This window comes from Canis lupus, chromosome 1 (genome assembly GCF_003254725.2).
Source record: "Canis lupus dingo isolate Sandy chromosome 1, ASM325472v2, whole genome shotgun sequence".
NCBI lineage: Eukaryota > Metazoa > Chordata > Mammalia > Carnivora > Canidae > Canis > Canis lupus.
Window position 1 is genome coordinate 122,176,849 of NC_064243.1, and position 25,425 is coordinate 122,202,273.

Sequence of the window (25,425 nt, forward strand, 5' to 3'; positions counted from 1 at the left end):
AAAGTCAATGGTCTCAACATACTTATTACACCAAGACTCAGTACTGAGCAGCGCGCACATACATGACACGAAGACAAAGGCTCCCGACGTGATACATCTACTGTGCTGATCCTTTCACATTTTCTTTACTATTCTATCGTTTTGTTTTTTTTAAACCCTGATGGAGATCCGCAGAACTGAACCTACGACTAATAGCGGGTCCTCGTTTATAGTTTGGAAGACGCTACCGTAATGGTTGGTGCGCCTGTTGGCCCACTCTTGCCTCCCCCACCTCCCTCTTCTTCTATTTCTGTTTATCTGTGTTTGTTCTCCTAGCGTTGATCTCAGCTGCCCCACTCAACCTCCGGCGTGAAGGCACGAGTGACTGACCCGTGACATATCCCGACACAGGCAGCAGTGACCGCACAACATGAGGGTGCAAAGCTGAAACCCGAGGGCCAGACGCAAAACAAATTGGGCCCAGGCCCCTTGTGGGTTGTGGGGTAGCAGCCAGGAGGGGGGTCAGAGGGAAAGAGTCATGGAGACTGCTGGCCCGAGCCGAGCAGCAGCACAGGGGTTGGCTTGGCCTGGGCAGTGAGGCCCAGACAGGGGTCCAGGAGCTGTGTGCGAGTGTGCAAATGAGGCATGCACTCGGAGTCAGTGTGTGTGCCAGGCCGTCTTCCAGCCAGAGCCCTGGGAGGGCAGGTGCTGGCTTGGTCACGTAGCCCAGGTCGGGGGGATCACGAGCAACTGAAGCCTGGCGTCATCTATGGCTCTTCCAGTCACCAAGTCAGCCGATTTCCCTTTTATATTAAATACGAAGTTAATTCACAGATGAAGGAGGAAGAGCCAACATGACAGCAAGGGGCACAGCCATGGACTCTGACAAGTCGACCCGCCCACCGCGGCCATCTCCCGGGAACGCGGGTGCCACGCTCCTTCCCCACAGTGTGAGCGGGAGGGAGAGGGCGTCCCTGCAGGTGTGAGGACAGGGAAACGCGGGGCCTGCATGCACATGTCCCCCATCCTCCTCGTCCGTTCATCACTGACCCTTAGTGTAAAAAAATTTTGAACTTTTTTAATGCACGAGAAGAACATCTCAGAAACAGAGCAGATGCTGACTTATTAACGATGGAGCACCGTATAAAGAAGCCCCCTCCCCACCTAGTAAACAGGAATATAGTGTCAATAGGTGTGAAAGGAGGTGAAAACCTTAGGATTCAGTGCAAATCCTAAAGTTGTATATAACATTCATACACGGCCTCTTATCCCAGGGCAATGGTGTTCTCATGATGATGTATACGACGCGCATACTCCCCGGCAAGATGCTTTGGACTCAAAAGTCAAGCAAAAATGATGGAGAGGGAGTCTTGCCAATGCAAGGTGAGCCAAAAGGCGGTTACGTGGTTCCCGGGTCTTGGCCGCTCCCTCCGATGCGCTCCGGGGCGCGGGGGCCCGAAGGCTCGGCCGCTGCGTCTGGTTGAGGAGCCTTCACCCCGCCCGCGAGCCCGGCTGCCTCCCCTTCGCACCCCAGCCCACGTGGACAAGAGTTCCTTCCGCCGCACGTCCTTGCTGACTTTGTCAGCTCGACTCTTTGACAACAGGCACCCCAATAGGTGTGGGGTATTACTGTGCGTCTCCGAGGACTGGGCGTTGGGGCTTCTTCACGTGCCTGGGGCGGCCGGGAGGGCTCCTCCAGAAGCTTATCTACCTGCACCCTCTGCCCGTGTTCCATTTGGATTCTTTGTTTGCTGTTGCTGTTATTTGCTACGGAGTCAGATGAATCCCATATATATTTTCGGCATACCTCGTCGATTCTTATGGTTTGCAAATCATCCTGTCCTAAGATTTCTGTGTTGGGAGGTGTCCGATCACCAAAACCTCTTTACGCATTATGGGTCGGTTCGGATTTTCTCCTTCTCCGTGATTCAGACTCGGTAGGTCGTATGTTCCTAAAAAACGTATCCATTTCCTCCAGGTCATCCTCAGGAGAGGTTTTTAAAAAGACAGCTGTTCGGGCACGTTTGTCTTCGGGGTATTAGGGCCAAAGGTGGAGGTAGAGTCTGATGCTGCAGGAAAGCGGGGGCGAGAGGGACAGGGACCCCTCGAAAGCGCGGGAGTATGTCCACGCAGAATGTGGATACAGACGAAGGAAGCCCGTGCTCCGGTGCTGGGGAGGCGAGGGGCCTCCTCCACGCTCCCCGGCACCCGGCCTCCCCTGGCGCGGCCTCACCGCCCCCGGCTCTCCCCGCATTGCACGGATGCCGTCGGACAGCAGGTCCCCCGCTGCAGCTCTCGTTTCCGCCCCAGGATTTCTCTAGCTCCGAGGTGTTAGAGGCCCAGAAATAGCTTGACAGTTATGCATTCGAAGCCCAGAACCTCCAAGAGGTTGGTGCCTGAGGTCTTGTACACCGATGGTTCTGAGGCACGTTTGAGACAGTCCCTCCCTCACCCCCACCCCAGACCCACTCAACAATGCGTCTTCATACCGATTTTTCTCCTCTCCCTGTTTCGCTTCCCCCTCCCTCTTTCCAGCTCCCTTGGGGTCATATTCCCAAATCAAATACCTGCCCATGGATCTCCGTTTAAGCTCTGCTCTTGGGGAAATTGAAGCCGACGATGCCCTGCCTGACTCTCCAGGCCCCAGTTCATTATGCGCTTCTTATCCTGAGCCGGTCTGACAAGGCCCGTCACCCGGGCCTTCCTACAGAGCCTGTGATGTGCCGACTGTGTTCCCTCTTCAAGGCCTTTGAGCATGTGGCACCTCCTCTGGTCTCTGCCCACCCGCCACCCTCACAGACAACCCCTCACTGATCGTTCAGTGGAAGCAGACCTCACTCCCACCACCAGGCCCGTTGCATCTCATTCCCCTGCTTATTCTCCAGGAGCACTTACCGTGCTCTGAAATTCCCTTTTCCCTTATTGCTTACTTCGTGCATTGTTGGGGTGATTGGATTACCCACTGGCAGCCACAGGGCTTAGATGCGCTTTCTGATGCCGTGGAGGTGCAGGTGCAGCTCTGCTTTCTCACAAAACATCCCTGTTGCGGGAGCCAGGGGGTTTCAGATAGGTCCAGTATCAGGCGACAAATGACAACCAGCGCTCTGTCGGTTTGTGGAGGACATCGGGGACTGGTGGGGATGATGGGGAAGCCCTAGAGCTCAGGCTCTGTCCAAGCTCAGGCTCTCTCCATGCAGCTCCTTCCTGTAGTCGCCCTGCAATGTGGCTACTCCTATCTGGCTTTAGGATTTCTCAGTGTAAACCAGATATGTGAGTGCGTGTGCATGTGTGTGTGTGACACCTCCAAATTTTTTTTATTTTTTTATTTTATTTTATTTTTTAATTTATTTATGATAGGCACACAGTGAGAGAGAGAGAGAGGCAGAGACACAGGCAGAGGGAGAAGCAGGCTCCATGCACCGGGAGCCCGACGTGGGACTCGATCCCGGGTCTCCAGTATCGCGCCCTGGGCCAAAGGCAGGCGCCAAACCGTTGCACCACCCAGGGATCCCGACACCTCCAAATTTTTAAAGGTTGGCCAACAGTTCAAATTTTTAGCATTTTCTGGACCGAGGAAACTCGGAACTGATGCTCTGCTGCAGACGTGTCAGGGTTTGGGCTGGACTTGCCCTGCCTTGCTTACCTGGATCATTCTGCACTAACTCCCAGTCAAGGCAGTGGGATTTGGGTGTTCCAAGCTGCAGACAGTGATCTGCCTGAGTCAGAAACAGAGACCTGCTAACAGAGACCCCCGACACTTGCAGAACTGAAGAGGAGACGAGCCCCAGCTGGGGTGTGGAAGGGAAGGAAATCGGACCGATTAATTGTCCGCTATTTGTAAATACATAAATCCGAGATGCCACAGAAGTAGAATACGTGGCCTTTCGATAAGGTACCTTAAGCCTGTCTTGGATAATTAACCTTTTGAAGAGCAAGCATGTTCAGCGCTTAATATCTGAAAAGGTATAACACAGCAAGGATGAGCCATCAATAAAAGAGATGGAAAGCACGGCTGTGTTTCCCCAGTTCACGACGGTGGGCTGCGGCTAATTAGTCCACGATGCCACGGAATTGATGCTTCATTATTCGTGTTCGCGCGGGTTACCTCTAACTCACATTTAAAGGCGGACACGTTGAGCAAGTCGAACTCTCAAAAACGGCGGACATTAATAGGAGACAAAATGATAATGGGTCTGGTTGGTCATTCGTGCTGCTGTAGATAAGGTTACGATGTCGACGTTTCCGTGCGAGACTCTTATTTTCCACGATCTACGGCTCGCTTATGAAAAATAAATTCACAGCGCTCTACGTTAGCGCTATGGTATCCAACGGGAAAGGATTACTTTCTCTTCCCCACGTTTAAAAATAGCTTTATTTAATAAGTTAACCACTTAGGGATCCCTGGGTGGCGCAGTGGTTTAGCGCCTGCCTTTGGCCCAGGGCGTGATCCTGGAGACCCGGGATCGAATCCCACGTCAGGCTCCCAGTGCATGGAGCCTGCTTCTCCCTCTGCCTGTGTCTCTGCCTCTCTCTCTCTCTGTGACTATCATAAATAAAAATTAAAAAAAAAAATAAGTTAACCACTTAAAATTTCCCCAGGTGTGGAAAATGGCTTTGGGTGCCGGACGAACCAGGCCGTGGCCGGCGGTGGGAGCTCTGTGACCCGGCTGCCCTCGGAGCCCACGCGGGAGTGACTCCCAGCCCAGCTCAGGGCTGAGGGTTTCCTGTCACCACCACACACCTGCTATTGTTTTCACCTGCCCGTGTGCCTGAGACCCTTCCCTTCTGCGGGGCCCTCTTCCGCCATCCCTTTCCGTCCCCAACGCTTGACAGACACGCGTTCATTTGCCAATGATTTATCCAAAGTTTATCCACCGGAAAGTGCGACAAGCCGCATGCTGTGGGACACAGTGGTGAGCAAAGACGATACGGGAAAGCCGAGAAAGCAGTGGAGCTCCTGATATTAAATTATAGTATTATTTTATTTTGGGTTTCATGGAGGAGTCCACGTTTGGGCCCTTTAGACCCTAACCTGGCTGCAGCCGGCACTCACAGTAGCAAACAGGCTCTAGGTGGGCAGGTGAGGAAATAAGCATCATGAACGGGAGAAGAGGATGCGTGACTGCCAGTGACGGGGCAGGGAGGTGAAGGAGCCCACTCTAAACTGGGTACTAGTCGCAGGCTCTAGGGGGTGGTGGCATTTAGCTGTTATCTTGAGAGCATGACAAAGGGGGCCCGGCCGTGCAGAGGCCAGGGGAGTGGTGTGCACCATGAGCTGGTGCAAAGGCCCTGTGGCTGCAGTGAGTTGGCGAGTTGGCGTGTTAGAAGACAGCAAGGGGCCCAGGAAAACTGGGACCCTCAGGGCAGGTGAAGCAGGGCCTGGAAGGGAAGGTGAAGAGCCCGGCCCTCAGAACCCCAGGCCCTCATCCCTAGGATTGCTTCCTATCCGGTCTTCCTGTTCCTGAAATAGAAGCAAGTGAGAGTCTGTTGGTGGCAATGCAAGCGGGTGCAGCCGCTCTGGAAAACAGTGTGGAGGGGCCCCGAGGAGTTAAGACTAGAGCTGCCCTGCGACCCGGCAGCTGCACGGCTGGGGATTGACCCCAAAGACACCGATGCAGGAATCTGAAGGGCACCTGCACCCCAGTGTTCATAGCAGCCGTGTCTGCACTGGCCAAACTGGAAAGAGCCCAGCTGTCCAGATGGATGGATGAGGAAGATGTGGGCGCGCACAGACACACGGGAATATGACGCAGCCATCGATCGACAAGAACGAAATCTTGCCGTTTGCAACGACGTGGATGGAACTAGAGGGTATCATGCGAAGTGAAGTAAGTGAGGCAGAGAAAGACAAGCTATGATCTCACCCATATGTGGATGAACATCAGGGAAGGGAAGGAAAGATAAGATAAAAACAGGGAAGCAAGCCTCGAGACAGTCTTAACTACGGAGAACAAGCTGAGGGTTGCTGGAGGGGGTGGGGGGAGACTGGGTACCTGGGCAATGGGCACTAAGGAGGGCACGTGATGTGATGAGCACTGGGTGTCATCTGCATCTGATGACTCCCTGAACTCTACCCCCGAAGCTAATTTAAAAAAAAAAAAAAGTAGAAGAAGCAGGTGATCTTCGCTTGCACCACTTGCCGAATGAAAGCAGGCTTTCTTAAGTTATATATAAGCATATATATGATATGCTTTTTATGTATTTTATTTATTTATTTGAGAGAGAGAAAGCCAGAGACGGCACATGGGTGGAGGGGGAGGGGCAGAGGCAGAGGGAGAAGCAGACTCCCTCCCGACTCGAGGCTCGATCCCGGGACCGGGCATCACCACCCGAGCCGACGGCAGAGGCTTCACCGACTGAGCCCCCCAGGCACTCCCTTAATTTATCTTTTAATTGTAAAAACTACTATTAGAAACTCAACATAAAAAGGCAGACAAAAACAAATAAATAAATAAAATAAAATAAAATAAAATAAAATAAAATAAAATAAAAAGGCAGACAATATAGAAAAACATAAAAGAGAAAGTAAGAAATATAGAAATACAATATAAAAATACATATATTAATATGCATATTAATATATGTATTTATATCAATAAATATATTAACAAACATCAACATGTATTTATATTAATATATGTATTTTATATTATAATTAATATTCATGATATAAAAATGTAAAAATAATTCCACTATCCAAAGATAACAATAAATACCCGATGTGCATCTCACGGGACCATTTTTGTTTCAAAATAGGTATTTACGGACCCACAGGAACACACTGAATGTCATTTCCCGTGTCATTAATCATAGACCTAGAGCAGCTTGAAGCGACGGCGGCCGCCCAGGGATGCACTGAGCAAGCGACAGAGGTACAGGGAGAGGGTGCAGAGGTCCCACCGGGGCCTGGTGGACGGGGAAGGTGAGCTGCAACCTCCAGAACGTCCAGATGTTCTCCTCCTGCCCCCCGGAAGAGGGCTACTGAGCGCACCATCTCCTCTGGGCCGCCCCGGGCCCTGCCAGGGTTGGGGGCGCAGGGACCAGTGACCCCAGGGCTTGAGTGCGAAGCTTGTTTGCTCCTCTCGCCTGCAGACCGAGCAGCGACCGCGGGGAGGCTGGTCCGAGGCTCCTTCCCGCCCTGGAGAGTCTATGTCATGGGGGCAGGACATCGGGGGGACCCGCGGGGCCGCCGGTGAGCACCACGCAGGCCGGGCCAGGAGCTCGAAGACCGGCCCGTGTTCCAGGCCTTCATCTTGCCCCGCGCCTCCCAGCCCCGCGGTAGCAGGACAAGGCATCAGTTACCTGGATTCCAACGTGACAAATCAAATTGCCAAGAATTAAATAAGTCGTAGATCAATCCCGTCCGAAGGATCAATGAATCATCCCTCGTAATTAAAACTACCAACTCTTAATACCCTGCGGTTGTAGTTTATTGTGCGATTTCTCATTCAGAGCTTTCAGGCACCTGTGTTGGTGGCGGGTAGACCTACGCCTGGTGATCAAATAATTTATTAATCAGCACACGTCGTTACGGGAGATGTGGTTTAATTACCGTCACCCGGACTCGCAGGGGGACTCATCGACGTGAGCTTTTCTGAAGGTGCGGGAGGCTCAGCCTCATGGGTCCCTCCAAGTCCCTGCTTCTGGGAAGAAGGTTCATAGGCTCAGCAGGCAAGGGCGCTCACGGGCACCCACGCGGGCGGACCCCAGTGCTTCTTCACAGTCAGGTCTGGACTTTCTTCTTCTTCATGGAGGATCCTGGTCCGCTGGGGAAAGTGCTCTCAGCATTTAGGGATGAAAGGGACGTTGGGCGTACGGATGGCTGTGGCCTTCACGACGACCTTGGAATAAAAATTAGACACCAAGCACCTTGCCATCCGCTTGCCCGCACCCACCCATCTTGAAGCAAATACAAGAAACTCCTTATCTAACCCGTGAGTTTATGATCCTGCTGGGCGACGGCGGTGTGACCTCCCTTAATGTCCTGCGGGCACCAAGGCGAAGGCCGAGTCAGTGACGGTGGGTGCAGGGCCTGCGGCCGCCCTGGCTGGGCCGGAGCCTCCTTCCTGACGCAGGTTCAAGGCCTCGGGGATGCCTGCAGGGCCACCGGCCTGGTCGCCAACCAGGATCCGGGTAGGACTCGGGATCTCAGCCTCCCCCGAGCATCCCGCAAAACTTCCACAGAGGTATTGGGTCGAGTCCACGCTGAGCAGATCCAGAACTTCGTGCCAGTGGACGGGGTGATGGAGGGTCCCGGAGCTCTGAAACCCCGGGGCAGAGGGAGGCGAGGCCGGGGGGGACAGACACTAACACCTCCTCTACCCCCTCCTCGCGGCCCAAGCCTGCAGCCTAGGCCTCCACTCACCCACCTCTACTCTCTTCCCTCCAGGACACGGACGCTGGGCCCGAAGGCGGCCTATGTGGGCACGTCCATCCGCAGGGCGGGGAGGGGGCGCTCACAGGACCCAGGGCACGGGGGGCCCGCTGCCCACCTTCCCCGCTGAGCCCTCGTGGAGGCGGGAGCTCTAGGCCTGCAGGCAGGGGGGGTCTGTGCCGGCCCTGCTGCCCCTGAGGCCGGCTCCCCGCCGGGCCCGGAGCGCACAACCCCACTGGGGCCCCAGACCCCCGCCGCTGTGCACCCCTGTGTGCTCCCCCCTCCATAGCGGTGGGCCTGACCCGATCAGGGAGCCCCGGTCGAGGAGGGCACAGAGCTGGGGTGGGAGAGGCCACAGACACCCAAGACGGCAGCCTCTGGGTCTGTAGGAACAGGGGCCACGCTGGGGACAGGCTGCCTGGCGGGGAGCTGGGCTGGACCACAGACAGGGGGGCTAGCCCAGGCCCCGGGGGCCGTGGGGTCCTCTGGATCCCCTCGTGGGCTCCCCGTCCCCTGGGAGGCAGAGACAGCACCGCCCGCGGGGGTCAAGTGAGGCAGGGGGAGGGTGGCCACGGGGGTTGTCCCGGGAACCCCAGGGCGGTTAGGGCGGTGGCCTCCCCCCAGGGAAGGCGCTGAGGGAGCTGCGAGCACTGGGAGGGCTGCTGGTGGCGGGAGGCCCGGGCAGGACCTGGGCAGGTGGGGCTGCACCTGCAGGGGGGCTCGGGGGACAACCCTGCACCTGTGGCCCCCGCTCCCCGCCTGCCTCTTCTGGCTGCCTGGGCTGGCTCCGGGCTCCAGGCCTCCGGGCCCCTCACAGTCTGCCCTGGGCCCCTCCCTCTAGGCCCTGGGCCCCGCCGGGTACAGCGGTCGGTGTCTTGTCACCATGACTCATGCACCAGGACACTCAGCGTGGCTGCCTCCCCCCGAACCCAGGAGCCCCTCCCGCTGGGCACCTGAGTCCCCCGCTGCAGCCAGAGCCCGGCGTCTGGTAGCTTCCCCACGTTCATCCCCTGGACGGCTGCACTGATGCTATTTTTTCTGAGGTGACTTCAGACCCTTCGAGCTTGCGAAGCCCCGGCCCTGCCCTCCTCTCCCTCCCCTGTCCCTGGAGCACGCGCCCTTGGTGCCTGTTTGCTCCGGCTTCCTCACCCAGGATGGAAGGCCCGAAGGCCAGACACGGTGGCTTGTCTTGATGACCCGTGGCTGGCGGTGGGCACCCAGCGTCACCGGGCGTACAGCAGCCATAAAAAGATTTCGCAGGCGTTTGTTTCTTTTTTTTTTTTTAAGATTTTATTTATTTATTCATGAGAATCAGAGGCAGAGGGAGAAGCAGGCTCCACACGGGGAGCCCGGCGTGGGACTCGATCCCGTGACTACGGGGTCACACCCTGGGCTGAAGGCAGATGCTTCACCGCTGAGCCCCCCGGGGATCCCTTAGGAGGCGTTTCAATGAGGGAAGGAGACCCCATGGTGTTAACTTACTGAGCAAAGCCCCAACTTGGCCTCAGCTGGACGGCAGGCCTGTGAGAGCGGCGTCCTGATCTGCACGCTCAGGTGAGGAAACAGGTGCAGAGGGCTTCGGGCACCTCCCCAGGTGGCTCGGCAGCGAGCGGCAGCCTCACTCGGGGGCCTGGTTCCCAACCAGCGTTAACTCAATGCGGCTTTCGGGGGGAGCCTCGTACCCTCAGGTGTGAAGGGGGGGGTCCGGGGGTCCTGCAGCAGCTTCGAGAGCCGGACGTGCGGCTGATAGGAAAACCCATATGGTTTTCAACAAAGCCTGCAAATTAATCCTACTTAGTGAATGTGACTAATGTGTTACAGGAACGAGCGATTAACGTATCAGCACGTCCGGACTTCTCCCCCCGGGGGTGCCGGCTTTCAACGAGGTGGGGACAGAGAATCATGGAAACGGATCTTATGGAACAGAGGTGCCTAGCGAGGGGCTCCGGGCGGGGGCCGTGTGGGCAGTGCCCGAGGGTGCCCGTGCCCCATCTTGCCGCGCCCGCCTGCCCGTTGCCCACGTGGACGCGTCAGGACTAGGGGGGATGAGGAGTACCGCAAAACACAGTCCCGACTGGGAGGGGCCCTGGCTTCCCTGCACCCCCCTGCCTTGGCGTCAGGTCGGGTTCGTTTCTGGGGTTGTATGGACACTCGCGGGCTGCAGTGGCCTGGCAGGTAACGGACTCGGGAAAGTGGACAACAGGAGGAACAACCCAAATAGGCAGGCAGGTGCTCGCCTCGGTCTTTGGGATCTCGGACTAAACGTGCTCGGAGCAGCTTTTAGAGGAAAGACAAAGGTGCCCGTGTGTCGGTCGATTTGTGGCTGTAACGAATCACCACACATGCAGTGGCTTAAAACAACACAAACTCATCATTTTACGGTTCTGGAGGTCCCAAGTCTAAAATGGGTCTGCAGGGCTCTGTTATTTGTGGAGGCTCCAGGAGGCAATCCGTTTCCTTGCTTTCCCAGCTTCCGGAAGCTGCCCCACCCCATGTGTCCAGGCACCCTCCCTCCTCCTCCAGAGTCACTAGCACACCATCTCCCTCTAAGCTCCTGCTACGCCCTGAGGAGGACCCTGTGATTACCCTGCCCCCCTGCCCCAACAATCCAGGATAATCCCCCCATCTCAAGACCCTTAATCACTCTTGCAAAGTCCTTTTGCCACAAAAGGTGACATATTCCCACGTCCTAGGGATTTGGACACACACGCGCATCTTTAGGGGGGCGTTGTGCCACCCATTACAGCGTGTGTGTTGGAATACTCAGAACTTGTTCATGCTATTTCACCTCGTTATTTAAATTACTAAATAGTATTTGATATTTAATATTCGAGTCATTAAATATTACTTAATAAAAATATTAAAATTATATTTGAGGCTTAAATTACTGAGTACGCCATATTGTCACCAGCTGGACCCCAGGCCCGGCCCGTACGGCCCACCTGCTTGTACTCACTAACCTTTGCCTTACACTTTCCCCCAAACTCTTCTGACTTTCCTTGATTCAGGCCGAGATGAGGGTGACGGCCCTGACAAGACCTCCCTCCGGCCCAGAGCACCCAGACCCTTTGGGCTAAACATGGCTGTGCAGACGGACCGCAGAGCGACCCCCGGAGTGACCCACAATTACCTTTACCTCGTTATAACACTAAGACTGCAGCCCAAGGAGGGCCTCAGCCTCATTCACATAACACGACACACGTGCAGGCCTGTTTCTCAGGCGGATGTGTGACCTCACTCCCACCTCTACATGGGATAACAAGGCTTCCCCCTCTCGCGGGGAGTCACAGCTTCGGAAGCCATTCCCCAAGATCTCCTTATTTGCTGCAAATAGGGTTTTCTCTGTGGGACAACTCCACCTGGGGCAGCTTCTGACTCCACATTGGTTGGTTACACTATCAGGAGGTCTCTGGGAAGAGAGTCGGCCTCCGGTCTGTGACCACGACCTCTGATTTAAACAAGCCACTCGTTTGCTATGAGGAAGGCTTGCCTCATGCCTCCTCCATCCTTGCTCTTTCATACACTTTGCTCTTCAGAGTTCCTGGGAACTGACAAGCTTACCAAACATTTACATTCCCAGGTCCACGGCTATTTCCCACGCCCCTACCCCTAATCTAACACCACCCCCCCATTTATAAAAAATAACATTTATTAGGCTCTTGTGTACCAAAGACTAAGTACTTCATTGGCTTTATTTCTTTCATTCTTTTTTTTATTTTTTAAAATTATTTATTTATGATAGTCACACACACACACAGAGAGAGAGAGAGAGGCAGAGACACAGGCAGAGGGAGAAGCAGGCTCCATGCACCGGGAGCCTGACGTGGGATTCGATCCCGGGTCTCCAGGATCGCGCCCTGGGCCAAAGGCAGGCGCCAAACTGCTGCGCCACCCAGGGATCCCTATTTCTTTTATTCTTACAGCAATTTCATTTTTATCCCCGTTTTACAGATGAGGAATCGGAAGCTCACCATTGCCCAAAGTCACACAGCTGTGGGCTCTAGGAGACAACCTGTAAGGGGCAGAGCTGACATGCAAACCAGGTCGTCTGCCTCCAGATGCCTCCACCAAGATGCAGCATTCCAGGATAGAGGAGCTGGAACATGAAAGCCAACAGCTTAGTTAAAAATAAAACAAAACAAGAACCCAGCCATGGAAACCAGAATGACTTACGTAGGCCCACCTTCCAAAGTGCCTGCCACTCCTGGGTTCCGGGCTCCATCTCCCACGAGAGGACAGATATTCGGCCAGAGTTACGCTCTCCCCTGCTGCAGCTCTGGACCGGAACCTAGACCGATGGGCTCCGATGTCCTGTCTTTGCGGGAGTGATGTCATCAAAATGGCAACATGGGACACTTCAGCCTCTATCTCCCCTACGAGGTCAACAATTAAGACAGTGACCTCGAACGCAGCTCTGGAATGGGTCTGGGGTCCACTCAGGAAACTCTAGCAACGTAGTGAACACAAAGCCTGAGAAGAACTGCACAAGAAAAGAAGAAAGCAAGTTTCCTTGTACTTAAGTCAACCCATCCCGCAAGCTGGCACTGCTCGGTGCCGAGAGGAAATGTCCCAGCCCGGTGGAGTTGTCCGTGCCGGGAAAGGGAGAGCAGGGACGGCCACTGGCTCCCCCGGCCTTTCAGGGGCGCTGCACGGAGGTCCGGCTTCGGTCTCACTGCATCAGAATGGTGAAGTGGACACGTGTAGAGACGGCTACGGACACGGAAGAAAAACATCAGCAATGCAGCGGGAGCGCCGGGCTTCACAACGACCTGCCCTGCAGGCAACCGCAGCAGGTGTCTCCACTGAAGGAATAAATGGCCAGCACAGCTGCTGCGGCGCCCCTGCAGACTTCGGCAGCCTTTGACCCACAGGTATCACATTTGATGGTGCCAGCGACCCGAGTCCCTCCCAGCCCACTCCCCTCGCCCCCACTGGAGCTTAGGAACGGCACTAGGGGCAGCCAGCTCAGGCCTCTGAGGCTGCACAAGGGCAAGGTGCCAGCCTGGAACCCTGTGGATGACCGCCCACCATACCACCAGGTGTGTGCTTGCAGTTTTCCCCTCCAGCTGTGCATCCATGTGACTGGCCTGATGCCCATCACTGGCCTCTCTGCAGTGCTCATGCTTGAAGGGAGACCGCAGCCACGGGGAGTGTGCCAACAGCCAGGGCCCCACCAGCTGCCTATGAGTCCATAGTTGGCCCTGGCTCTTGCTGCCTGCCTTGACTCTCACCACTATGTTTGTGTCTGCCACTGGCCACTGCCCCCGTGTAGACACCTGTGGCTGGCCACCACAGACCAGTGTGTGCATAGCACTGATTCCGGCACCGCCACTGCCTGCCACGATGCCTGGACACTGAACACGGCAGTACCACGAAGGGTGCCAGCGGCCCTTGCAGAAGGATCACAAAGTTGTGGATGCTTTTGGACCCCTGAGCCAAGGAGATGACACGTACCACCACCACCTCCCCCCATAAACCCAGGGCTGCTGCGTGCCTCCAAGTGTGGTGTCCTGCATCACCAGACCCAGGGTCACAACAGATAAAAGTCTTCCTTTCCTGAAGTCAGTCCACAAAGTCTGGAAGAGGTGACGGCTTCTTCAAATGCACAGAACTGATTCAAGGCAGCGCGGACAACCAAGAATCGGAGACACACGGCCCCACCAGAAGAATATAGTCAACCTCCAGTAACCGGCCCCAAGGACACGGAGATCCAGGGATTGTGCAATTAGGAATTCAAAATACTTATTCCACAGACGTCCAGAGAGCTGCAAGAGAACACAGATAAACAAGTTAATGATGCAAGAAAACAATACAAGAACAAGATGAGGAGAACAAAGAGATACAAGAACACGAAGAAGAACCAAACAAATTTTGGAGCTGAAGAATAAAATGAATGGAAAAATTGAATAGAAAGCATCAACGTCAGACTCGACCAAGCGGAAGGAATCGGCTAGAAGACAGATCAGTTGAGATTCTCCAATCAGAGGAGCAGCAATTTAAAAGAAGAACGGAAAGAAGAAGGCCATAGGACTATGGGGTACCATTAGGAGAAACAGTGCGTGTGTCGTTGCACGTGGAACGTCCTTCAGCTTAGATCATATGAAAAGTCATAAAGCAGGCCTTAGCAAATTTAAGAAGATTGAAACGCAATTGAGAGTCCAGAAATAAACCCTCACATATATGGCCAACGAATATTTGGCAGGGGGTCGGGAATACTCAAAGGAGGAAAGGGTAGTAGCTTCAATAGACGGTGTCAGGAAAACAGGGTGCCCACATGGAGAAGAACAAAACTGGACCCCTATCTTACCCCGCCCACAAAAGTGAACTCAAAATGTGTGAAAGGCTTAAACACAGGAACAAAAACTATTAAACTCCCAGAAGAAAACATAGGGGAAAAGCTCCCTGACACTGGTCTTGCCAATACGTTTTTTTGGGTACGACACCAAAAGCGCAAGCAATGAAAGCAACATTAGTAAGCGAGGGTATGTCAAACTGAAAATCTTCTGCACGGCCAAGGAAAGCATTAACACAATGGAAGGGCAAACATGAGAATGGGACAAGATATTTGCAAATCATATATCTGATAAGAGATTAATAGTCAGACTATATGAAGAGCTCATACAACTGAGTAGCAACAAATAATCGGATTTTAAAAATGGGCAGGGGATTTGAATAGACATTTTCCCAAAGAAGATACACGAAGGGCAACGTGAAAATGTGCTCGACATCACGAGGAATCAGGATAATGCAAATCAAAGCCAGAATGAGATGTCACCTCACACCTGTTAGAACGGTCATTATCAAGAAGATAAGGTGTAAGAAAGGGTGGTGACGGATGTGGAGATGAGGGAACCCTTGTGCGCTGTTGGTGGGAATGTAATTTGGTGCAACTACTACGGAAAATAGCATGGAGGTTCCTCCATAAATCAAAAATAGAGCTACCGTGTGATGCAGCGGTCCTCGTGCTGGGTGTGTAGGGCGAGGAAATGAAAGCAGGATCTCAAGGAGATGACGGGCACTCCCGTGCTCATTATTCACGGAAACAACCTAACGTCTGCCAGTGGATGAACGGACAAAAAAGATACGGCACATACACCCAGGGGAGTCTTATAGGGCCCTGAGGAAGAAGGGAATCTTGCCATTTGGGACAACATGGATGAACCCCGAAGGCACTATGGTCAGTGAAATAACTCAGGTAAGGAAAGACAAATACTGTACGATCTCACCTGTATTTCGCATCCAGAGAAGAGGAACTCACAGGAACAGAGAGTAGAGTGCTGTTCCTAGGGTGGGGCTTGTGGGAGACGGGGAGAGGTCAGTCCCAGGGCACGAGCTTCCGGCTAGAAGGCGAGTAAGTCCTGGGGATCTGACACGCAGCACGGCGATGATAGTCACGATAGCGTATCCGGTCTCTGAAAATTGCCAAGAAACTGGATGGTAAGTGTCCTCACCACCAAAAGGGATGATCATTCTGTGTTCTGGCCTAGGTGTCACCTGATGCCATGCCGGTAATCGAGGTGCACTAGACGTGCCTCACGTCCACACAGCGTGCACACCTTAAACGTACACACGTCGTCAACGCTATCGCAGTAAGGCCGACGGAAATGACGCGTCCTAGGGTCGGCGGTTTGTCACCTTTGAGTCTCAGTTTCTCCCTCCACAAAATGGCAAGAGTTATTTTTATTGTTGTTAAGGACATATACGTGGCACTTACTGTGCGCCAGGCGTGGCTCTTGGCACTTTACGTATCTCAGTCCAATTCATCCTTAAAACAACCCTTTGACAATAAATGCTGTCATTTTAGGATTGTTATTGTGAGTGGAAAACTGATTTAATGCGGAGTCTGGACACTCTGGGCGAGCAAGTTCTACTCTGCCTACCCCGCGAGGAGGGCCTTGTGAAGTCTCCTTCCTCCCTTCCTCTCTTCTTCCCATCCTCGCCTCCTCTTACCCACCTCAAAGGGCCGTCGTGATATGAGGTGTGCTACTCTGTGTAGAGCACTCAAACTGTGTACAGTGTGTGGACGTGTCCGCTCGTACCTTTAGGGTTGTTGCCGGGGCGAGCCCAGGACCAGACCTATGAGGCGACCTATGAGTAGCTCCTGAGGAGGCCAGTTCCAGCACTGAGAGTACAACAGAGTCCCTGGGGCTATAAGAGTGGCCAAGCCTTAGACCCTGAGAAGGTCCAGGAGGAAGAGGTCGGTGGGCTGGGGACCGAGGGAGAGGAACGACAGCGAGGCATCAGGAATCCGAGGAAGGTTCTCGGAGGGGGCGGGTGATGTGTCGGACACAAGCAACACCAACAAACTCGGTGCTTAGCAGGTGGGGCTCCCGGTTCGTGTGTTCCACGTATCAGTACATTTACTCCTTCCGGGGGGCGGGGGGCATCGATAGCAACCCCATTTTGCAGGTGAGGAAACCAAAGCAGAGAGGGGTCAGGAAACTTGCCAAGGTCCCAGAGCCCATGCACACATGGCACAGGGAAACGTCATTTACCTAACATTTAAATCAACTCCCTGTGACCTAAATAAATGTAAAACAAACTTTATTTCGCTATAGTCATTGGGAAATCAGTATGGAGACAAAATAAATACCATGAAAAGAAATGCCATTATCACATCCTCTAACTGCTGACTCGGCTACCCAAGGGCTTTGAGGTCCAGGCCTATTCTCCTAAAGGAGAGACTGGCTAATAGATTAGCACCGAGCCGGGACTTGCTCGTGGCAAGATCAGAAGATTGGAAGGAGAAGGAAGAAAGTTACTTCCTTTTCGTTCAAGTCTTCTGATGGAAGTAACTTTCTTACCGTGCGATAGAAAGTGATGTAGGGACCCACCCCTGCACCCCCTAAAATCTCACTTAGGGAAACTGGTGGTGGTTGAGAGCGGAGGCTCAGAGGACAGACCAGCCCCTTCCAGCCCCTGCTGGCTCTTGTCCTGGGCACATGATCCCTCTAAACATCCGTTTCCTCATCAGTAAAGCAGCTGCTACTTCACAGGGACCTTGCCTGCCAATGAAAGAAGGTAATGCACAACATTTAACACGTAGTAAATGTTTGTATCACACACCTAAGCCATCACCATCGTCATTACCATTATTGAGCCTCGCCGGTGAGTCTTTGGCCTTTTTAAGATTCTATTTTGTAGTTCGATGGTGCTAATAACCATCACAGCGCACACGTAACGCTCACCCTATGCTGGGCTCTGACGCAGGTTTTACGAGTACGTGTGACCTAATGCACGTGCATGTGCCCTACCAGGTCTCTAGGAGAGCGCGTCTGTAATGTAATAATACACACGCGCGTGTGTGAAGAGTTGCGAGTATCCCCATCTAAACTATCACGATGACCTGTTCCCGCCCCCGGGCTCCTGCAGATGAGGCTGCTCCCGGGAGGCACGCAAGGCGGACCCACAGGGCTCTGGGCCTCCTCTGCCACTTTGTATCCAGGAGATCCCACGTTACAGACCCAGGGGCGCGCAGGTGCGGACGGTAGGGCCCCGCCCCTGGCCCCGCCCCCTCGAGACCCCGCCCCCTGCTGGCCCCGCCCGCCTGAGCGTAAGCGCTGGCCCCGCCCCTGCGGGCTCCTCCCACCGTGCGGGGGAGCGGCTGAGGCCGGCGCGCTGACGTCACGGGTGGTGCGCCTCCGGGCCGCTTGGCGCGTGCGCAGTGCGCGGAAGGTCGTCCCAGTGACCGGCCGGCGGTTGGAGCGCAGTCGCCATGTTGTCGGTGGCCGCGCGCTCGGGCCCGTTCGCGCCCGTCCTGTCGGCCACGTCCCGCGGGGTGGCGGGCGCCCTAAGGCCCCTGGTGCCGGCCTCGGTGCCCGCCGCCCCGGAGCCGCCGGTGCTGGACGCGAGGCGGCCGTTCCTGTGCCGGGAGTCGCTGAGCGGCCAGGCCGCCCGCCGCGCTCCGGTGGCCTCGGCGGGGCTCACGGGTGAGCGGGGCGGGGGCGGGGGGCCGGGGGGTCGCGCTGGGCCCCGCGGCGCAGGCCCGCTGCCTCCTCCTCGGCGCGTCCGGCCCCGCTTCCCGCGGCCGCGAGCGGGGGGCGCCCGGGCAGCTGCGCGGCGGGGTCACGGGGTCGCGCGGTCGCGGGGCGGGGCCTCGGTCCGCCTGCTTCCCCCGGCGAGGGGCCCACTCACTCCTGAGACCCGGGGACAGGCGCGTCCCTGCGGCCTCGGCCCGCCCCGGCGCCCGGGAGGTTCCCCGCGGCCTGGCCCCGCGCCGCGGGCCGCGCATACAGCTGGTGCACAATGTGTGTGGACTGCGAGCCCGTCCGCGGGCCGCGCATACAGCTGGTGCACAATGTGTGTGGACTGCGAGCCCGTCCGCGGGCCGCGCATACAGCTGGTGCACAATGTGTGCAGGCCGCGAGCCCGTCCGAGCCAGTCTGCGGGCCGCGCATACAGTTGGTGCACAATGTGTGCGGACTGCGAGCCCGTCCGAGCCCGTTCTCGGGCCGCGCATACAGCTGCTGCACAATGTGTGTGGACTGCGAGCCCGTCCGCGGGCCGCGCATACAGCTGGTGCACAATGTGTGCGGACTGCGAGCACGTCCGAGCCCGTCCGCGGGCCGCGCATACAGCTGGTGCACAATGTGTGTGGACTGCGAGCCCGTCCGCGGGCCGCGCATACAGCTGGTGCACAATGTGTGCAGGCCGCGAGCCCGTCCGAGCCAGTCTGCGGGCCGCGCATACAGTTGGTGCACAACGTGTGCGGACCGCGAGCCCGTCCGCGGGCCGCGCATACAGCTGGTGCACAATGTGTGCAGAGTGCGAGCCCATCCGCGGGCCCCCGCAGGGTGGGGAGCCGGGAGGGCTCTGCTGCCCTGTTCCCCGCGCCGCGGGCTGTGCATACAGCTGGTGCACAACGTGTGCAGCGTGAGGTCCGCGTTGGGGCCGCCCGAGCCCATCCGCGGGCCTGCGCACGGTGAGGAGCCGGAAGGACCCCGCTGCCCTGTTCCCCGCGCCGCGGGCTGTGCATACAGCTGGTGCACAGTGTGTGCAGCGAGGTCCGCGTTGGAGGAGGACACATGGACCACTTGGGGGCGGAGGGGGCCTGGACGGGGCGGTGCAGGTGCAGGTGGGGAGGCGGGGGGAAGCTTCAGGTGTCCCGTGTCCAGAAGGGCGATCCTGCCCGAGGTTAGAACCGAGCCCAGCCAGCGGGCCACGGCGGCCCGGGCGGGCAAGTCCACGAGCGCGCTGCTCCCCGCCCCCCGCCCCCGCGTCCCCCGCCCCGCGCCCCCCTCCCCCTGCCGGTGGCCGCCCGGGCCCGGCTGCGCCCCACGTGGGGGCTGGAGCTGCGGTTTGCACCTTCGGGCGCGGCCTCCGCGCGGTGAGCCCAGACGGTAGTGGAGCCCAGAGCTCGCCCCGGATCCCAGAGCCAGGCTGCACCGGCAGGTCAGGTGGGCAGCAGGTGGACGCAGAGCCGCACCCGCGCTGTCCCCGCCCTGACCTTGACCGTGACCGCGACCCTGAGCCCCGGAGCCGCGGTGCTGCGGTGCTGCGGTGCTGCCGCCTCTGCCGTGTGTCCTGCTGCAGGCGCGCCCCACGGTGCTCCCAAGGTTTTCCTTTCCCAAGCCACTTTACCGTAGGGATCCGGTAGGACGTATCTAGCGCACAAAATACGCGTTCCTGACCGTTTATGTCACTGAGCAGGCTGGCCCGGCGGTGATGTTCCGAGGGCCTCAAAAGATGACACTTCTTTGACTGCTTGTGGGGTCAGTGTGTTATGTGCTGGCACTGCCAGCCTGACAGTTTCTCAGATCGCTGCGTGCCATTTCACAGTTTTTATACCTCGATTTTTGCTTATGAACTCACAAAGGCTATTTCCTGATGTATGTCCCTTCCAGGGTACTCCTCTAATTGTGTTTTAACTTTGTGTTTATTTTGCAGTCCCTGCTTCCATTCGTTATTCCCACACAGACATCAGAGTGCCCGACTTCTCTGACTACCGACGCGCTGAAGTGTTAGATGGCACAAAGTCCTCAAAAGAGAGCAGTGAGGCTAGAAAAGGTTTCTCCTACTTGATAACAGCAACAACTAGCATAGGTGTTGCGTATGCCGCCAAGAATGTCGTCTCCCAGTTTGTTTCCAGCATGAGTGCTTCTGCGGATGTGTTGGCCATGTCGAAAATCGAAATCAAGCTATCTGATATTCCAGAAGGCAAGAACATGGCTTTCAAGTGGAGAGGAAAACCGCTGTTTGTGCGCCATAGAACCAAGAAGGAGATTGAGCAGGAGGCTGCAGTTGAAGTGTCCCAGTTGAGGGACCCACAGCACGATTTAGATCGAGTAAAGAAACCTGAATGGGTTATCCTGATAGGTGTCTGCACTCATCTCGGTTGTGTACCCATTGCAAATGCAGGAGATTTTGGTGGTTATTACTGCCCTTGCCATGGGTCACACTATGATGCTTCTGGCAGGATCAGGAAGGGGCCCGCCCCTCTCAACCTTGAGGTTCCTTCGTATGAGTTCACTGGTGATGACATGGTGATTGTGGGTTAGAGACCTGGACTCAGGTTCTAGGCTCCTTTCGGTCTTCTTGTCCCCTCAGAAGACTTAGAAGGAAGCCATCTACACTTGGGTTGATTTGAAATATTTAAGAATTGCTAATAATGTACTTGCAAACGATGTGAAGTAAATTGAGTTTAATGTTGAATACTTTCAAGCATTCACCTAATAAAGCCACTGTTAAACATTGCTAAGCTCAAAGACTTCAAAATTGCGGTGTTTTGATAGCTGATTCTAATTAAAAACTATAGAATGGTGTACAAGATATTTGTGAAGTCTGTGATCAGCGTTTTCCTTTATCTGCCTTTGTGTTTGCGACACAGATTCTGCAGAGCTAATGGTTAGACTGAGGTGCAAGTAGCAGATCATTTCCGAGTCCTGGAAGATGCTTATGGCATTGGCAGGAAATACGGTATCCAGGTTTCCCTTTTTTTTTTTTTGCACGTGGGTCCTGGCTAGGCGTGTCCGCCCCACCTTCGCACCCCTCCTCCCCGAAGCTGTGGACGGTGTCCCATGTAGTCTATGGGAGAGTCCCTACGGGGCTGAGCCTCTGCTCTAGCTGGCCGGTTTCCTGTTTGACGGGTCGGGAATTTTTATATTTCACTCAGGTGAGTAAGTAATTAGAATGCAGTTCTAAGAGGCAGTGGTGGGATATTCCCTGAGAAAAGATTTCCAGAAGGGCAGTGCTGCTGTCCCTCCTCCATCTGGTGTGGGTATTCATGTTCCCGTTGATCCTGCATCTGCCCTGTCAGGAAGCAAGAAGGGATAGCGTGCCTGAGACCTAATACTGTTAGCGTGAACGTGATGCTGCTGGTTCCTTTCTGCAGGGATTACATTTTGGGGTATTTAAGTTGGATTTGCAGTCACCGCTTTTCACCGTGAAGTGGAAGTGGGCCTGGGAGACCTCAGAATTCACACCCTCTTCCTTCCCTCCTTCCTCCCTCCCTCCCTCCTTCCCTCCTTCCCTTCTGCCTCTAGTTCCACACGTGAACCGAGCCTGGGATCTGACAGGCTCCCCGGGTCCTGGGACTGGGCTCTGCCCTTTGCCGAGAACCACAGCTACTTCGATAAGTTTGCCGTAGCTCTGTGTTTGGTGGTGAGCCAGAAACACCCCGGGTCCGTCCCTGATCACGTGCTAACTAGGTAAGTGTTAGGGCTTCCAAAGGGAACTGGCCATCCAGGGTTCCAGTCTTGAAAACAGCAGCTAAGAGTATGAAGAAACGTCACAGTTTTTACGCTTGCGAGCAGACCTTTGGTTCCTCTGTACCATTCTAGAAAGAAAATGAGGTGTGCCGAATGGGGCTTATAATAATGGTACTTAATGTTCTGGTATTTAGGTGTAAACGTAAGACAAAAAGTGCCAAGCGTTGCTAGTTGGCTAAAAGTAGTGAAATCCCATCACCACGCACGAGCAGTATGGGTACGTGTAGTCCGTGTTCATGCTGGGGCCGCAGTTTAATCAGCTGGACCAGCCTTACAACAGTAGTTCAACCAGGGGCAGCCCTCCTGCCCAGGGCGGGTGTGGCCGTTATTTGATTGTCACAATGATTGGAGGAGGATGCTGGTCCTGGGGCGGAGGGTGGGGCTGTGGGAACACAGGTCCGCGAGCTAAAAACTGCTGCCAAAATGTCCACAGCACTTCCCTTGAAGAGAAGTGCTCATACCCCATTATTACCCCCTCCCACCCTAAGGGATACCTCAAAATATTTCATCTTTTCGTGTTCGAAATGCCACAACCGCTGCCCTGGGACTACCCCTGTGGGGGACAAAGAGAGAAGGTTTGTGTCCCGGGTGTTCTATGCTGGAGTTGCTGGGCTGTTTCTGTCCTCTGTGAGAGCTTGACTAATGATGTTAAACTTAAATCCCAGTACCCCACGTAGGTTTTAAAAGAAGGCTTCGGGATCCCTGGGTGGCGCAGCGGTTTGGCGCCTGCCTTTGGCCCAGGGCATGATCCTGGAGACCCGGGATCGAATCCCACGTCGGGCTCCCGGTGCATGGAGCCTGCTTCTGTCTCTGTCTCTCTCTCTCTCTCTTTCTCTCTCTCTCTCTCTCCTCTGTGTGACTATCATAAATAAATAAAAATAAATAAAAAAATAAATAAAAGAAGGCTTCATCCCACAAGCAGCCAAGACTAGTATTACTTGATACTATGCTAAATGGGTAGAGCAGGTGTGTTAGCTTTCTGATTATTTCAGTGAAACAACATCCTAGATATTAGGGGGAAATTACTTAGGAAATTTGACCAGTTGGCCTCCTAACACCGGGTCGTTAGCAGGTGCTTCTTTTTACTGGGAGTAGAGATTGGGACAATCTTGAGGTTCTCTATTACGCTTTAAACAGAGCGTGGTTAGAGAAAATGACCCGACCCTTCCAAAAAGCTTAGCGTGGTTTTTTGATGTCGCATTCGCTTTGGTCTTTCTGAGCATCTCTTCGAAAACCTGACTCCATCTGCGTGTGGAGAGGGCGTTTGTCCTTATTTGGTTTATATGGTTGAGGATTACAATGTGCTGTTGGTGCCTTGGATTTTTCTGAACAACGGGAGCGTACTGTTTGTCAGAAGTGATTCTTCGTTCCCACAGAGCTGAAATGGCATTTTCTATATTCTCGTGTCCTCTAAATCCTGCATTTTATGTACTTCCTGGAAGTCAATGTGCACATTTGTCGGAATGAGTGTTCTTGGCCCGCTGTTCTAATGCACTTGCACCATCACCTGTTGCTAATGACTCGCCTAGATCCCCTCCCTGACCTTCCTGTTCAGCCACTTAAACTGCATCTGAGCACAGACGTTTTATTAACACCATAAACCTAAAATGTCAAAGGGCAGCCCGGGTGGCTCAGCGGTTTAGCGCCGCCTTCGGCCCAGGGCATGATCCTGGGGTCCTGGGATCAAGTCCCCCATCGGGCTTCCTGCATGGAGCCTGTGTCTCTGTCTCTCACGAATAAATAAAATCTTAAAAAAAAAAAAAAAAGCCAAAAAGGAAAGGAAGTCCTGTTTTCCATAAGACAGCTTCTTCACTACGTACCTGGCGATGAAAACCTCTAATCCCCTCTGCCTCCTTTTCCATGACCCCTTCCCCTGGGCCCAAATCCCCAAACCCTGCTAATTGTACCTACTTAATAAAACATGAAGGTCCATTACTGTCTCCGCAATCTGTAACATCCTAATAGGGGCGAACGGAGCCCCGACTCCTACTCACTAGGCTAAGTGTACTCCGTACACTCTCATTCAATCCTCAAAGAACCTGGTCAGCTGGATACTGTTGCTATTCCTGGTTTACAGATAGAGGAACTGAGGCACATAGAAGTGCCTTGCCCATAATCCTAGAGCTGGTAAGCCGGTGGAACCAGAATTTTAGTTTAACCCAGGGAGTCTTGAGTGCAGTGTGCGTAGCCCTGATCACGATCCTATATGTACATAGGACCTGCGCGTGCCCGTATATATGTACGCATACGATGTTCCTGTGCCCCTGCGTTCGTCGAGGCCTTGTCAGTTCTTACCTGGTCTTTTGCAGCAAGGTACCAAACGGGTCTTGCTTCTTTCCTCCAATTTTTTCCCCCTTAAAACTCATCTTCCACAGAGATGCCAAGTGGTGCAGAGGTCAAGAGTATGGGCTTGGTTCTTGGGTTCTAATCCCGGCTCCGCCGTTTCCTAGGCACGTGACCTGACGCCCATCACTTAGTCTCTTTGTACCTGCCTTCTCTCATCTGAAAAGTACACCGCCTCTGGGTTTCTTTGGGGATTAATGCATGGATGTAGGTCAGAGATGGCTTCCAAACTGACCGTGGAACCTCTGGGGTCCTCCTCACCTGCATCCCACCAGTTGGCCCTTTGCTCCAGTGACGCAGAACTTGGGTGTTACCTGCATTCTTTTCTCTCAGGCTCTAACCACACTCTCATTGCCCTCCCTTCCTTTTATTTTATCTGGTTTGTCCTCAGCCTGACCTTTGAGATTCCCTTTCTTTCTTTCTTTCTTTCTTTCTTTCTTTCTTTCTTTCTTTCTTTCTTTTTTTTAAGAATTATGTATTTATTTGAGAGGGAGCGAGCACAAGCGCTGTGGGGAGGGGCAGAGGGAGAGGGAAAGAGGGAATCTCAAGCAGACTCCCTGCTGAGCGCAGAGCCCAAGGTGGGGCTTGATCTCAGGACCCCGAGATCGTGACCTGAGTCAAAATCAAGAGCTGGACCCAACCGGCTGAGCCACCCAGGCACCTCCCTTCGAGATTCCTTAGGTGGGGTGTCCTGCACCTGAATTACATTCACTTTTCTACCAAGTTTCCCCAAAATAACCAGGTCATATCCATTTAGATACCTGTATTTTCCTTATTTTGAATTCGGCTCTCCTGGTCTGTCTCCCACTACTACACTGAGGTTGACTGAGGGGCCTCAGGACCAGGGCAAGTCCTCAGCCGTGGAGTTGAGGGCTGAGAGGGGGTGGCGTCGGGGGTGAATTTCTGAGAGGCATTGCTTGAAAGGAACTTTGTACTTTTCCAGGTACTCTGTACAACATTTTTGAGAACAGAGCAATCGTGTAATGTCTGTGTATCTTATTTCTCTAGGACTTTAGGTCAGAG

General features: G+C 54.5%; 1 protein-coding gene and 1 long non-coding RNA gene across 5 annotated transcripts; one reads left to right on the forward strand and one right to left on the reverse strand.

Moving 5' to 3' along the window:
• Positions 1-12,075: 12,075 nt before the first annotated feature.
• Positions 12,076-18,051, reverse strand: LOC112645624 (uncharacterized). Of its 4 annotated transcripts, none has more exons than XR_003127165.3 (4): positions 17,943-18,051; positions 15,580-17,358; positions 12,537-14,118; positions 12,076-12,449 (listed from the first exon to the last, which is right to left on the reverse strand). It is a non-coding gene; the product is annotated as an uncharacterized LOC112645624 (long non-coding RNA). The 4 variants fall into 4 exon arrangements; XR_007403404.1 differs by having other exon boundaries at positions 12,077-12,449; positions 15,580-15,765; positions 17,943-18,034; XR_003127164.3 differs by lacking the exon at positions 17,943-18,051 and having other exon boundaries at positions 12,077-12,449; positions 15,580-15,765; positions 17,211-17,860.
• On the forward strand, positions 18,013-21,123 carry LOC112645623 (cytochrome b-c1 complex subunit Rieske, mitochondrial). Its single transcript, XM_025425301.3, has 2 exons — positions 18,013-18,282; positions 20,240-21,123. The coding sequence occupies exons 1-2, from the start codon at positions 18,069-18,071 to the stop codon at positions 20,848-20,850; spliced, it is 825 nt and encodes a 274-aa protein (XP_025281086.1). The 5' UTR covers positions 18,013-18,068; the 3' UTR covers positions 20,851-21,123.
• The last annotated feature ends 4,302 nt before the right edge of the window (positions 21,124-25,425 follow it).